Below are 16,690 nucleotides of genomic sequence, written 5' to 3' on the forward strand. Positions count from 1 at the left end.
GGACATGGCTACTACATTTGACTTTATTTCATTTCAGCTTAAACAAAATAATCACTTTGATTTAAATTACATAGAAGTTCAGGTGATCTGATAATTTTTTTTTTTGTCTTTATTATAGAGATTTTCAACTTTTGTTGGTTCGTCTCAGATCTGATAATTCCTCAACCCTTATCCCACAATTTTTTTCCCCGTTAGAGTTCCTGGAATGTTAATTTGACACTCCTGACAAAAATCACTACAGCTCTCGTGTTTCTCAACCGATTTTTCCATTTTTTTCTAATAAAATTTCTTTCTTAATTTAGTATTGCTTCAACTGCCACAAACTGAAAACTCACAGGATTACCTTTCAAAAGATTATTATTTACAAGTATCTTACATATGTAGGTATTCATTTATATGAATACTATCAATACAAGAATTAAAAGCTATACCGTTTTTTTGTCTTAATAAAATGGAAGAGATGTTTGACTGTTTAGAATGAACAACATTTTGAACAGATTTTTATCTTAAACTAAATAACTTATAACGTTAAGTTATCAATATGACATGGATTCTGATTGCACTTTATCTTCGATTCAACCAGTCACTATCCTCAAATGCTTGGTAAGTATTGGCGTGATGGAACAAGGTAAGACTCTTTCTTCTGGACGAAGCTCGGTGAGATTTGTTCAAGAATCCACATCCGGTGAGGTCCAACGTTTATCAGCGATTCCGGAATTGACTGCGCATTGCAGTTTCTGTTGTTTTTGCCAGCCAAGCCAGCCAACTTCCAATGGCGTCTGCTCGCATCTAGACAGATCAGAGGCGAGCCGCGAAGATCATCGCAATTAGCCATCGAAGCACCTGCAAGCCGCTGTTGGATGGTTGGACATAAAAAGTTTGATCCACAAGATGACGATGGTCTTGAGTTCACGGTTAATTTGTACTTAAGCGGCCGCGCTGAAGGACTCGCGATTAGGGCTGAGCTACTCCAACCTGCCAGATAGCACTCGTCGTCGCTAATGGATTCGTCATAGCCAAAGAGACACGCTGTCGCCGCATCGCGAGTTTTGCTCGATTTGTTCAGCATCAACAGGCCTACGTTTGCATAGTTTCTACTTTCGTTGTAATCAGGATGAATTATATGCTTGGATATTTTGTATTCCTGGAAAGAAAAACAATGTTACAACAAAGAATTAATATTTTATTCGGCTGGAACAGCCAGAAGTAGTTCAAAATTCGTTTTCACACTTGTGCCTGTATTTGAAAATTTTTGTTCTTTGTTTACATTTCCAATCTAAGCTCAATTTCAAATGACCGTTTTGAAAATTTTTCCTCCATTGACAATTTTGACAATTCTGACAATTTTGACAATTTTGACAATTTTGACAATTTTGACAATTTTGACAATTTTGACAATTTTGACAATTTTGACAATTTTGACAATTTTGACAATTTTGACAATTTTGACAATTTTGACAATTTTGACAATTTTGACAATTTTGACAATTTTGACAATTTTGACAATTTTGACAATTTTGACAATTTTGACAATTTTGACAATTTTGACAATTTTGACAATTTTGAAAATTTTTCCTCCATTGACAATTTTAACCATTTTGACAATTTTGACAATTTTGACAATTTTGACAATTTTGACAATTTTGACAATTTTGACAATTTTGACAATTTTGACAATTTTGACAATTTTGACAATTTTGACAATTTTGACAATTTTGACAATTTTGACAATTTTGACAATTTTGACAATTTTGACAATTTTGACAATTTTGACAATTTTGACAATTTTGACAATTTTGACAATTTTGACAATTTTGACAATTTTGACAATTTTGACAATTTTGACAATTTTGACAATTTTGACAATTTTGACAATTTTGACAATTTTGACAATTTTGACAATTATGACAATTTTGACAATTTTGACAATTTTAACAATTTTGACAATTTTGACAATTTTGACAATTTTGACAATTTTGACAATTTTGACAATTTTGACAATTTTGACAATTTTGACAATTTTGACAATTTTGACAATTTTGACAATTTTGACAATTTTGACAATTTTGACAATTTTGACAATTTTGACAATTTTGACAATTTTGACAATTTTGACAATTTTGACAATTTTGACAATTTTGACAATTTTGACAATTTTGACAATTTTGACAATTTTGACAATTTTGACAATTTTGACAATTTTGACAATTTTGACAATTTTGACAATTTTGACAATTTTGACAATTTTGACAATTTTGACAATTTTGACAATTTTGACAATTTTGACAACTTTGACAATTTTGACAATTTTGACAATTTCGACAATTTTGACAATTTTGACAATTTTGACAATTTTGACAATTTTGACAATTTTGACAATTTTGACGATTTTGACAATTTTGACAATTTTGACAATTTTGACAATTTTGACAATTTTGACAATTTTGACAATTTTGACAATTTTGACAATTTTGACAATTTTGACAATTTTGACAATTTTGACAATTTTGACAATTTTGACAATTTTGACAATTTTGACAATTTTGACAATTTTGACAATTTTGACAATTTTGACAATTTTGACAATTTTGACAATTTTGACAATTTTGACAATTTTGACAATTTTAACAATTTTGACAATTTTGACAATTTTGACAATTTTGACAATTTTGACAATTTTGACAATTTTGACAATTTTGACAATTTTGACAATTTTGACAATTTTGACAATTTTGACAATTTTGACAATTTTGACAATTTTGACAATTTTGACAATTTTGACAATTTTGACAATTTTGACAATTTTGACAATTTTAACAATTTTGACAATTTTGACAATTTTGACAATTTTGACAATTTTGACAATTTTGACAATTTTGACAATTTTGACAATTTTGACAATTTTGACAATTTTGACAATTTTGACAATTTTGACAATTTTGACAATTTTGACATTTTTGACAATTTTGACAATTTTGACAATTTTGACAATTTTGACAATTTTGACAATTTTGACAATTTTGACAATTTTGACAATATTGACAATTTTGACAATTTTGACAATTTTGACAATTTTGACAATTTTGACAATTTTGACAATTTTGACAATTTTGACAATTTTGACAATTTTGACAATTTCGACAATTTTGACAATTTTGACAATTTTGACAATTTTGACAATTTTGACAATTTTGACAATTTTGACAATTTTGACAATTTTGACAATTTTGACAATTTTGACAATTTTGACAATTTTGACAATTTTGACAATTTTGACAATTTTGACAATTTTGACAATTTTGACAATTTTGACAATTTTGACAATTTTGACAATTTTGACAATTTTGACAATTTTGACAATTTTGACAATTTTGACAATTTTGACAATTTTGACAATTTTGACAATTTTGACAATTTTGACAATTTTGACAATTTTGACAATTTTGACAATTTTGACAATTTTGACAACTTTGACAATTTTGACAATTTTGACAATTTCGACAATTTTGACAATTTTGACAATTTTGACAGTTTTGACAATTTTGACAATTTTGACGATTTTGACAATTTTGACAATTTTGACAATTTTGACAATTTTGACAATTTTGACAATTTTGACAATTTTGACAATTTTGACAATTTTGACAATTTTGACAATTTTGACAATTTTGACAATTTTGACAATTTTGATTATTTTGACAATTTTGACAATTTTGACAATTTTGACAATTTTGACAATTTTGACAATTTTGACAATTTTGACAATTTTGACAATTTTGACAATTTTGACAATTTTGATTATTTTGACAATTTTGACAATTTTGACAATTTTGACAATTTTGACAATTTTGACAATTTTGACAATTTTGACAATTTTGACAATTTTGACAATTTTGACAATTTTGACAATTTTGACAATTTTGACAATTTTGACAATTTTGACAATTTTGACAATTTTGACAATTTTGACAATTTTGACAATTTTGACAATTTTGACAATTTTGACAATTTTGACAATTTTGACAATTTTGACAATTTTGACAACTTTGACAATTTTGACAATTTTGACAATTTCGACAATTTTGACAATTTTGACAATTTTGACAATTTTGACAATTTTGACAATTTTGACGATTTTGACGATTTTGACAATTTTGACAATTTTGACAATTTTGACAATTTTGACAATTTTGACAATTTTGACAATTTTGACAATTTTGACAATTTTGACAATTTTGACAATTTTGACAATTTTGACAATTTTGACAATTTTGACAATTTTGACAATTTTGACGATTTTGACAATTTTGACAATTTTGACAATTTTGACAATTTTGACAATTTTGACAATTTTGACAATTTTGACAATTTTGATTATTTTGACAATTTTGACAATTTTGACAATTTTGACAATTTTGACAATTTTGACAATTTTGACAATTTTGACAATTTTGACAATTTTGACAATTTTGACAATTTTGACAATTTTGACAATTTTGAAAATTTTTCCTCCATTGACAATTTTGACCATTTTGACAATTTTGACAATTTTGACAATTTTGACAATTTTGACAATTTTGACAATTTTGACAATTTTGACAATTTTGACGATTTTGACAATTTTGACAATTTTGACAATTTTGACAATTTTGACAATTTTGACAATTTTGACAATTTTGATTATTTTAACAATTTTGACAATTTTGACAATTTTGACAATTTTGACAATTTTGACAATTTTGACAATTTTGACAATTTTGACAATTTTGACAATTTTGACAATTTTGACAATTTTGACAATTTTGACAATTTTGACAATTTTGACAATTTTGACAATTTTGACAATTTTGACAATTTTGACAATTTTGACAATTTTGACAATTTTGACAATTTTGACAATTTTGACAATTTTGACAATTTTGACAATTTTGACAATTTTGACAATTTTGACAATTTTGACAATTTTGACAATTTTGACAATTTTGACAATTTTGAAAATTTTTCCTCCATTGACAATTTTGACCATTTTGACAATTTTGACAATTTTGACAATTTTGACAATTTTGACAATTTTTACAGTTTTGACAATTTTGACAATTTTGACAATTTTTTCAGCTAAATCTTTTGTTTTATATATTCTGGCATAGTGACAATTCAGACAATTTTAACGTTTTTGACAATTTAAAAATGATATAAATAGGTTGTTTGGAATGACGATACGAGATAAGAAAAAAAAAGCGAAAACAGTTATGTAGATTTTCGAATCCGATCCACATACATTTTGTAGATTGACCCAAAAAATCAACCCACCCACATTTTCAACCTTTACATTACTTGATTAAGAGGTGCCTAAAAGCAGTCAAAGTTTCTTATTCCTACCTTCAATAATCAGCTAATAGGAACCAAAGAAAATCGGTGAAAATAATGGTTGAATTTAAATGCCAAATTCGTAAAACATCGAGATCTGGTGCTATTTTTTGACCATTTTTTGACGATTATTTGACCAAAGATCGACGCTTTGGGACTTGAACATTTTGCCGAAAAACAGTTGATTTAGAAGCAATATTTCAGAGTAGTCAAATCGCTTCAAATGAATCCATTCGAATGTTTACAAGGCAAATAAAACATAAGTTTTCAAAGGGGCGATCATTTTAGGATAGGCTGGTCTCCTAATATATTACGAAAATCAAAAAATGGATGTATTTACAATTTTATTAACTGTTACTTGATTGACTTATAAAAATGTGCAAAATATAAAAAAAACCTCAAAATAAACATAAAATGACAAACAAGCCAAAAAAATTAAAAATGGTAAAATAACCCCGAATTATTTTTTTTTTCATGATTTGTCAATTTTATCATTTTTTTGAAATTTTTGTCATTTTAGACATTTTTATCATCATCATTCAGAGTAATTTGTCAGTAAAATTTTATTCCTATTTTGGTTAAAATTTATTTTCACACAACCTTTTTCATGAAGGTGATTGTGTTTCATCTGCTTTAAGTCATTTAGAGCGACTTGTGTTTAATTTCATGAGGCAGCTCTGAACATTCCATATACATGTCCAAAAAACAAGTTTCTGACAATTTTTTTTCGAAGGTAACACCAGATCTCGACGATTTATAAATTCTAAAGTTATTTGGCATTCAACATTCAAATACTGATATAAAATATAGCTAAAAAATATTTCTAAATTTAGACAAAATGATGTAGCAAACTTTGTTAATAAAGTCGATTAGCAGACATGGGAATATCAATTTAAATATCCAATATTTAAATCAAAATCAATTTCAAATTCAAATTCACTTACATATTCCCGGTCATTGATGTTTGAACCATAAGGAGCAAGCGTTACAGTGATTGACTCTGGGGGAATATTCACAATACAATCGGCCGGTACAAGTACCACACTTTCTTGCACCAATGACCCGGTACACAGAAATTCATTCGGTTGACCTCCAGGTGCAATGTTCTTCCTCCAAACGGTTGCTAGCCAAGGAATTTCTCCTTCGTTGATTTCAGAAGTGGCGGGATTGATATTGAGTCTACACGGTGCATTCTCTGCCTTTGATTCCTTCATGTTGTTGATGTTGTTAATCCACTGTGTCCACGACTCTTTCGAAGAAGGAACTGTGGATGTGTTTCCGCAGCAAATGAAACCTCCGGGACATACACCGTTAGAGTTATCAAATCGAAGATCTATGCTGTTACACTGGCCTATTGGGGCGCATGTTCCCAAACAAGTTGATTCTTTCTCGATAACCTCTACGCAGCACGTTTGGAACTCTGGACAGTGATCAAATCTCAGATCGAAAGTATTTCTATCAGCGCATCGTGATATGGGAGTGCATTTGCAAGTTGTGTGAGATACCTTGGGAGTTTCGGCACAACATGTCAGTCCTTCAGGGCAGGCATTTTCAAAGGTTCGAAATCCTAAAAGGCCATTACCAGCTGATTTGGGTCGGCCATTCGGGCAGCTATCGTATGGGACACAACTTCCTGGGCAAACGCTCGGAATGTTTATTACAGATGGAATTGTCGTGATAGAACTAATTAAGTCATTGGGTTCACAGCAAACTAAACCGTCAAGACATTGGTCCAGTGATCTCAGATCTATGATATTCTTGCCTGATCGATCCTGGCATTGATCTGGCGGTACACAGATGTGTCTGCAAGACTTTGTAGGGAAAAGATTCGGAACTTCTACTCTATTTTTGCAGCATACTTCATTGAAAAGACATTTTCTGTTCTCTAATCTAAGATCGAATACAGGATATGTTGCCTCATTATCAAGACATTTGTTCGATAGGACGCATTGGCAATCGTCGAAATTAAATGGCGTTTCCATGCAACAAATTTGACCAGCAGCGCAGAGTTCTCCGGAATTTCGAAGGTCTATTGAATCGACAGCGGTAGATATGATTGATCCTATGGGACATTGAGTTGATGAAATACATTTACCAGGACAGGCTTTTTGAAGTTCGTCTGTTACTGTTATCGCTGGAGGAATGATCGAAATCATATCGGAATAATCGCAGCAAACTAAATCATCTGGACACATATCAGTGGAACGCAAGTCAAATAGATCCATGCCTACTGGGTTTTTACACTGAGAGAATGGAACGCACGTGCCTTTGCATGCCTTGTTAAATGGTAGTACGGCATTTTGAAAAACAATTTCACAGCATACTTGGTCTGAGGGGCATTTGTTACTATTTAATCGTAGGTCGAATGAATTGTCTGGATCTGCACATCGATTCAAAGGCACACATTGGCAGATTTTGTCCAGCGATTGTGGAAAAGTAGGAATTGTTGCAACGTTGTTCAGACAACAAACGAAATTTCTTGGGCATACATCATCAACTATTCTTAAGTCGAAAAAGGATCCAGAAGAATAGAGCAAGTCTTTTGGGCATTGGCCAAATGGTAAACAGTTCCCAGGGCAGGTTTCTGATTTTATGTTTTGAATATTCATTATCATCATTGGCAGAACTGAAACTGGTTTGCTAGTGGATGGAAATTCACAACAGATCAGTTCTCCCGGGCAATCGTCAGAAGTTCTTAAATCGATTAGGTCTTTCTGAACCGATTGACAGCGATCAGCAGGAACACATGACCCTTTACATTTAGTCGTCAGGGTAGGCGATGCACTTCCTTTGCAGCATACAAAATTCCCCGGACATGGGTCCTCCAGTCCTCTCAAATCTATCAATCCGTTATGATTGGTGTCGACACACTGATTGAATGGTACGCATCTTCCTTCACAGACTTTGGGCTTGAATATAGGCGGCTCTGGTATATCTATGACATTAACGCAGCATACTTGGTTTGTTTGACACTGACTAGAAGACGATCTTAAATCAAAGGAGCTTGTAGAATCAGCACATTGATTAAACATAAGGCATTTGCAATTATCCCCCTGTTCAGTTTTAACATCTTTGAGAGGAGTTTTACAGCATACCAATTCATTTGGACATGAATCATCACCAATTCTCAAATCAAAAAGACCAGTTCCATTGTCACTGATTTTATTCCCAGGACATCGCTCAATCGAAACACATTCACCTTCACATTTTTCTACAACGCTGATGATAGGTTTGGTAATCACATCACAGCATACAAGATCTTCGGGGCAGGCATCTTGCGTGCGTAACTCTATGAGATCCTTCTCCGGACCTTGCCGTGAGCATTGCTGTGCCGGTACACAAGACCCTCTACAGGTCGTTGAAGAAATTTCAGTGAATTGATTGATTGGTCTAACCTTTTCGCAACACAACTGATCTTCGGCACAGCCATTTTCAATTGCTCGCACATCAATGTTAAATTCATCTAAGCATAAGTACAATGGAACGCACTGGCAAGAGCTGTTCAATTCTTCTTCCGGTTCACAGCAAATCAAATCTCCAGGACAAGAATTATCGATGCTTCGCAAATCTATCAATCCTTTTCCGGTTGTTTTCGACACTTTCCTATCACATCGACCAAAAGGAACGCAATGTCCTTTACATTCGCTTGATTTTCCTGACACTTCTTTCGATGCGCCACCTGTTTCACAGCATATCAAATTGCCTTCGCAGCCATCATTTGAAAACCTCAAATCGATTAGGTCTGTCCCAATTATCGTTCTATTAGCACATACGATAGACTCAATACATTCCCCTTGGCATTGACCAGAAGGTTTGTTAACGGTTGCTCCAGTAGTTTCGCTTATTTTCAGACAACAAATCTGTCCGCTAGTACAACTTGTTGCATTTCCATCAAATGCTTGCGCACATTTATCTCTCGCAGAACACGTCCCAGGACAATTTCCAATGTGTGTACCCTGCTCTGCACAGCAAACCATGTTTAGCGGACATTCTGCTCCCCCCAATCGTACATCAATTAATCCCTCTCCCGATTCAACTAAAGAACCATTCGGGCACAGGTAAAACGGAACACAAACACCTCCAGAACAAGGCTGTTCTTCATCCGGTACAGATGCCGCCCTTCCGGAAACTAGAACAGCGAAACTCAGCCTCAAACTCCAACACAGAATTACCGTCAGAAGTTTTGTATGCATCGTTACGTGCAAACTGATCACAACTGCCAGTCCAGAATTGCCATCGATCAGCAGAAGGTTGCCCTGCGATAGCTATCTGAATTCGGCGTCGTCTTCTGTCTGAGTCACATTGCGTTTTCCCCACCAAAAATTAATCACACGTGCTCTGAGCAGCTGAGTTTGGCGCGCGGACTTGACACTCGGTGGTGTCTGCAAGAATCTAGTTTTATTTTTTCATCTGCCGAAATTTTCAATCGCCCACCTTAGAGTAGCAGCAGCCGAAAGGTGAGATGAGTATTGTTGTTCGGTTTTGGTTTGCGATTAATGGCTGAATAATTGAATTGAGCATACCGACTTTAGTTCACGGCTAACCAGACTTTCGAACGATGCTTAATGACATCAAATATTAGACGATCATGCCTATACTATTTGAACTGAGACACACCGTTTTGAGTTTGGGCGAGCTTCTCTGCGAGAAAGACTTTTCAGTGCAATGTGCCACGCTCCCATAAAGTATGTGCGTAAGCACGATGAAATCAGTTACTTCAAATTTTTCGGATCCTCCCATCCCATTAATCCTCCCATTTTTTAAGAATCGTATTGAGTTCAAGGGGAATCTGCTATTCTCTTGTTTGCAATCCAAAATGTATAATGCAAATTTTGCTTTCCGTTGTATATCTATTATAAACCCATTATTATCATATGGAATCCTGAGAGTAATTTGACTCTTCTTCTTTATCTCGTAGCCGGAATCTCTAACAAAGATCAAAAGTTCTAGGAGGAGAATTTTTCGGAGTATAGTAGCTTGGAATCAATAGCCGCCAGAACTGTAGAAGATGACAAGTTTTTAAATTTCTCCAAAAAGTTATAATGAAAATAAGAAAATGGGATCAAGATTTTCCTTTTGTTTGTTGTTGAATTATAGAGACTTTAAACTTAAAGTTCATTCATCTTTTCTGATTCTCCTTATCTTCATACGCCAATTACGAATTATTCAAGACAGAACTCTTTATTGTTTTAAAACCTTTCTTCAGATTTGAAGCTTAGAATTTCAATGTAACGCCAAAAATCACGATCAAGTGTTTGCGGTTACCCAGTCAACATGAAGGCGTATTTTTTTTAAATATTTACCTAAATAAAGGGCGAACATGAAATTATTGCGACACATTCACAAGGCATAATTTGTTTACCATTGGGTAAAAATGAACCAAATTTTGCACACATTCTCATTGATGACCGGCAGTTGGTAAAAATGTTGGACATTCATTATTCAACCGTCTCCAGAGCGTTGAAGCGGTTTCAGTAACGGTTGACGTTGGACCAAGGCAAAGTAGCTGGAAGAAAATCGGAACTGGAGAACAGAAAGACGGAGGGAAAGGTGAAGCGGATGATAAAAGCAAATCCCAACGTCTCAAGCCGTGATATGGCTAAAAAGATCGGCATGTCGCAGAGCTACGTCCAGAATACAATGTAGAAAGCTGGACTACATTCACACAAGGTACAGAACTTCCCAAACCGCGATGACCGGCAACAATCGACAATTAAAACTCGGGCTCGGAAGCTCTACTATAAGATGCCGACAAAATATAGCTGCTGTGTGATGGACGACGAAACGTATATAAAAGCCGATTTTAAGCATATTTCGGGGTTGGAGTTTTTCACCGGCAAGAGCAAGTTCGATGTGGACGACGAATCAAAGAAGAAGAAATGCTTTTGCGGACTGAGGAGTAAGCCTTCCGTGACAAAGGGCACAGTAAATGGTGAGATCTACAAATCTGAGTGCCTCAAGAAGCGCATTTTGCCGTTCTTGCAGCAGTTCGGCGAAGCTCCGCTATTTTGGCCAGATTTGGCATTATGACACTATTCTAAAAGTGTCCTGGAGTGGTATGAGGCCAATTCTGTATATTTGGCTCCAAAGGACATGAACCCGCCAAACTGTCCGGAGCTGCGCCCGGTGGAGCAGTACTGGACAACTTCAGAAGAGCAAGAAGTCAGTCAAAGACTAGAAGGACATGATAAGAAAATGAAAAAAAAACTGAGAAACTGGTACAGGATGACACTGTCAATACTTTGACTTTACTTTTGATTTTTGATGTAAATCTATGTACAAAACTACCCTAAAATTTTGATTTGATTCTAAACATTATAAAAAATTGGCATGACATTTTTGATGTCGCAATAATTTCGGGTTCGCCCTTTAGTTTTCCGTCCCACGACAATACTTGATGAACATAATTCCTAAAACTTACTTAGTCCATGGCAACCTTTCTCCAATTTCTCGGACATCCCACATTCGCCAGATCACGCTCCACTTGGTCTAACCACCTCGCTCGTTGCGCTTCTGCTTTTCTCGTTCCTACCGGATTCGTAGCGAACACCTGTTTTGCAGGACAGTCGTCCGGTATTCTCGCAACATGTCCCGCCCAGCGTATCCGGCTAGCATTCACCACCGTTCGCGCGTTCAACCTTCGCCTCCACACTCCGTTCTTCTGCACACTGCTAATCATTCGGCGCCGGATCTCACGGCTGGTGTACTTCGTCTTGGACGCGCTTCTGTCTGCTACGAGCTTCAGTTTGCGATAGACCGCCTCCACCGCCGCCGATGAATTAGCGACTAAAGCATGGATCACTACAAATCTGGACGCACTATTTATTTTGCCATAGTGCTCCTAGTTGTCGGATCTGGAATGCTTTGGCAGCACTTTGTAAAGGAATGTGTCTTCTACCAGTGTTGAAAATTTCATTACGATTCGTTTTGTTTCAAAAAAGTTACACGTGATGGAAGCCGCGAGATGAAAATAAATTTTGAACACCCACGTCAAAAACCCAACGTGGTCGGGTTCACAAATCGCGAAATCGTTAAAAATGGTCAAATCAACCGTGTGTAGCGTTCTCAAACGTTTCCGTGAGATGCGTACTATAGATCGGCAGGTTCATACCAAGCGTTATAGTGGACCTAAGAATCAGAAACTGCATTTGAAGGTGTTGAGAACGATCAAGGAAAACACAGGATCGTCGGACTATGACATTGCCAAGAAATTCAACGCCGACCGGTGCACCGTCAGCAGAATTCGTCTACGCGAAGGAATACGATCCTATCGGACCATTAAGCAACCAAACCGGACATTGAAGCAGAATTTAGTAGCCAAAGGACGTGCCCGCAAGTTATACAAGAAGATTCCAACGAAGTTCGACGGATGCATCCTCATGGATGACGAAACGTACGTGAAGATGGATTTTGGGCAGCTTTCTGGCCAAAAATTATGTAAAGCCACAGCAGTGGTGCACTGCACTGGTCATGATGATGTCCCCGGCAACTTCAAATTCGTTTTTGCTGATAAGTGTGCTAGAAAGTGTTTGATCTGGCAAGGTATTTGCAGCTGCGGACGAAAAATTCCGGTTTTTGTGAAAAACAAGACCATGGACTCCGAAATTTACAAGGAGGAATGCCTGAAAAACTTTTTTTTTCGTACATTAGATCTCACAAAGGACTAGTTAAGTTTTCGCCAGATTTGGCAAGCTGCCACTACAGCTAGGAGGTTCTACAGTGGTATTGGGCCAACGGGTGGATTTTGTCGAAAAGGACATCAACCCACCCAACTGCCCTCAATTCCGCCCTATCGAAAAATTTTGGGCAATTGTCAAGCAGAAGATGAAGAAGAATGGTAGGACGACTCGGGAAGCAACAGAGATGAAGAGATTGTGGAAAAAAATGGCCGCTGAGGTCAGCGAATAGGGTGTTTTTTTTTTAGTGATTCTTTATTTGAAACGGCTCATACAATTAAGTTTTAAGGAGCCAAACTCGCTTTTTTGTATTTACAACCGTTTTCTTAGCTAGGCCAATTCACTTTATCAAAGTATTTTGTGCCGAGGTTCTTCTTTGAATTAAATTTAATACTAGGGGGTTGGAAAGGGATAGAGGAAGTTGGAGGGAGTTTAGGCGAGAAGGTGGGATTCTTAACATTAGTTTGCCGTTCTGCGGCAGAGGATGAATCATTGTTCTCTTGTCCAACTCCTTTGTCCGAGGAGTCGGGGGGGAAGCTGGAGATGGGGTCTTCTTTCGAGGGGGTGAAGGGGTGGTCGGTCCAATAGCTGGTTGTCCCGATGCTGAAGTGTTGTGGTCACGTTTTGCCTGCTGCAGTTTTGTTGTACTTTCTTGTTGTTGTTGTTGTTGTTGTTGTTGTTGTTGTTGTTTTTTCTCTTGCTGTTGTAGTTGTTGTTGTTTTTGCTGCTGCTGCTGTTGTTGTTGTTGTTGTTTTGCTGTTGTTGTTGTTTTTGCTGCTGTAGATTTTTTTCCGAGTGATGTGGAGTTCCATCTTTTCCTGATCGGGCGATGTTTGCGTAGCTGTTTTTGTTATTGTTGTTACTTTTAATCTGCTGACGAGCTGTGGCAAGCGATATATTTTTCTCTGCGCTGATTCGAAGAGCGGCGGATTCTTCAACCCATTTCGGACAAGTGCGTTCGGATGGTGCGTGTTCATGTGATTGGCATGTTCGACAAAATTTTTGGCCTGGACACTCGCTGCTGTCGTGTTTCGTACTGGAACAGATACTGCACGAGCGTTCGTTCGTACATCGTTTCTTCGTGTGTCCATAAGAGAAGCATTGGCGACAGAATAATGGCTGGGGTATATACATACGCGTTCGGACTCGGAGGAGACCGAAATTTACAAATTCAGGGATGACCGTGCTCTTAATAGTGAGCACTAGAGTTGGTGTGCCGACTATACCAGCTGGAGTTTTTTTCGTAATCCGTCTGACCTCGGTTATTTTTTGCGACAATAGCTCAGCTAGCAATTCCAAATCTGACATGGCGAGAACTTCACTGCATACAACAACAAACTTTCGCTGATTTAGGTTGGGATGACTAGCAATTTCTACCGGAGTTCCATCGATAAGGTGTTTCATTTCTTCGAGATTTCTGCCTTGGTCAGTATTTCGGATTTTCAACACGTACCACTTCCTAATGTGATCAAAAAACGCTCCTTCGATCTTGCCTGCGTGTTTCTCTATTGATCTTCCTACCACAAACGGATTGGGAAGCGTATGTCCGTCACAAGCTTTGAGACACATGTAGAAAAGACGACCGTGCAGGTTTTTCGGATCGAGCCATTCGGGAATGGTTCGATCCGCATGATCTCCGGGAGATGGACTCATCACTTAACTTTGCACCGAACTTTAGCAAACATAAGAATACAATATCTTAAGCTTTTTTAAATAACTTAATATTTTCTAAAACAAGATACGAAAATCACAAAAAAAACCGCAGCGAAAAAAACAACGTCCAGTCTTGAACCAACGAATAGGGTGTTCAAACTATAATGAGTGATACTCAACCAAAAGTTCGAAAATTCATCAAAACAACATCGGAATAATTTTTTTATTATTTTTCCTTTAAAGTGCAATAAAAACCCTACATTTCAAGTACAAAACATTTTTATTTCGTTTACATAGCTCCGAGATAGCCCCTTTTAATGCGTCCAGATTTGTAGTGATCCATGCTTTATATCAATGTCGTCGGCAAAGCAGATAAGTTGACTGGATCTGTTGAAAATCGTGCCCCGCATTTCTCCCACCGCTCGTCGAATTACACTTTCTAACGCTACGTTGAACATTATGCAGCAAAGACAAACCCCTTGCGCAATTCGAATGAACTCGAAAATTCGTCTGAAATCAATACACAGCACTGCGTTCCATCCACCGTCACCTTGATCAGTCTGGTCAGCTTCCCGGAAAAGCCGTTCTCGTCCATGATTTTCCATAGCTCGTCACGGTCGATCGTGTCGTATGCGGCTTTGAAGTCGATTAATGGATTTTGCGTAAGGACTTGGTGTTCACGGCATTTTAGGAGGTTGGGCATAATGTGAATATCTGATCCGTCGTAAACCGCTCCTCCATGAAGCCGGTCAGATGACTTCCCATGAATCTGTTTGCTTGTGGCGTTAGGCGGTGGAGTGGAATTTGGGGCAACACTTTGTAGCCGGCATTGAGAACAGTGATCGCTCGGTAGTTCTCACAGTCCAATTTATCACCCTTCTTGTAGATGGGGCATACAACCCTCTCCTTCCACTCATCCAGTAGCTGTTCTGTGTCCCAGATCCTAGGCAATCGCCCAATTTGTCCGGGCTCATTTTGAGAAGTTCATATAGGATGCCTTCCTTCCCAGCCGACTTTTTGCTATTCAGCTGGCTTAAGGCTTCCTTAACTTCACTCATCATTGGGAGTGGCTCCTCTACCTCGACGATGTACCTTCCCCCACCGTCTTGGTCTCCTGCATGTTCGCCGTTCAGGTGCTCATCGAAGTGCTGCTCCCACCTTTCTTTCACTTTACGATTGTCCGTCAGGATGCCTTCGTCCTTATCCCGACACATTTCAGCTTGCGGCACGATGCCTTTGCGGGATGCGTTGAGCTTCTGGTAGAACTTGCGTATTGCTTGGGAACGATGCGGCTGCACCAGATCCTCGAGCTCTTCCTCCACCAGGCGGTGCCTTTTCTCCTCGAAAATTCGAACTCGATGTCTCTTCCGCTGTTGGTAGTTTTCCACGTTTCTACGGGTGATTTTTTGCAATACTGCCAACCGCGCGGCTTTCTCTTCGTTCGTCACCTTTCTTCACTCCTCGCCGAACCAGTCGTTCCGTCTGTTCGTTCCATATGCCCGATGACGTTCTCCGTAACGCTGTTGATGGCTGTCTTGATGGTGTCCTCAATGGCTCGCCCTCTGCTGAAAGCGCTGCTTCGAGCGATGGCCCGTAGTCTGTTGCAACCTCAGGTTGCTTCAGTCGGGCGATGTTCAACAGAGTCTGATCTCTGTTTCGTATGTTGTTCACCATGGAGAGTTTTGGGCGTATCTTCAACATCATGAGAATGGCGTCGAACGGAGTGCTTTGCTTTGCTTGCCAAATCAGAAACTTCTTGGCGTATTTCGAGACCTTCTGCATCCTAGCAAGGTTGCCAAAAAATGCTGTGTTTTCGATAAAGTTTTTTCTCTTATTCTGTGATTTCGTCTAAAAGTTTTGTGATGGTTTTCTGTGATGCTGTTTTCATGTTTTTATTGAAAAATCATGTCAAACATTTACATGTTGGGAAATCTTTTCAATTTACTTGAAGAAAAACAATTTGAATTTAACTCATAAGTTCAAAGTCTAAAGTG

The 16,690-nt window shown here is 37.0% G+C and overlaps 1 protein-coding gene across 1 annotated transcript; it reads right to left on the bottom strand.

Moving 5' to 3' along the window:
- Positions 1-27: 27 nt before the first annotated feature.
- On the bottom strand, positions 28-9,569 carry LOC129747458 (uncharacterized). Its single transcript, XM_055741696.1, has 2 exons — positions 6,312-9,569; positions 28-1,144 (listed from the first exon to the last, which is right to left on the bottom strand). The coding sequence occupies exons 1-2, from the start codon at positions 9,558-9,560 to the stop codon at positions 593-595; spliced, it is 3,801 nt and encodes a 1,266-aa protein (XP_055597671.1). The 5' UTR covers positions 9,561-9,569; the 3' UTR covers positions 28-592.
- Between the last annotated feature and the right edge of the window lie 7,121 nt (positions 9,570-16,690).

The sequence above is a fragment of the Uranotaenia lowii genome, chromosome 2, assembly GCF_029784155.1.
Source record: "Uranotaenia lowii strain MFRU-FL chromosome 2, ASM2978415v1, whole genome shotgun sequence".
In the NCBI taxonomy this organism is placed as follows: Eukaryota; Metazoa; Arthropoda; class Insecta; order Diptera; family Culicidae; genus Uranotaenia; species Uranotaenia lowii.

Coding starts and splice junctions, on each gene's coding strand:
- LOC129747458 (XM_055741696.1), bottom strand. CDS start 9,560: ATGCATACAAAACTTCTGACGGTAATTCTGTGTTGGAGTTTGAGGCTG. Junction 1,145..6,311: donor ACATCAATGACCGGGAATAT/GTAAGTGAATTT, acceptor TTTTCTTTCCAG/GAATACAAAATATCCAAGCA.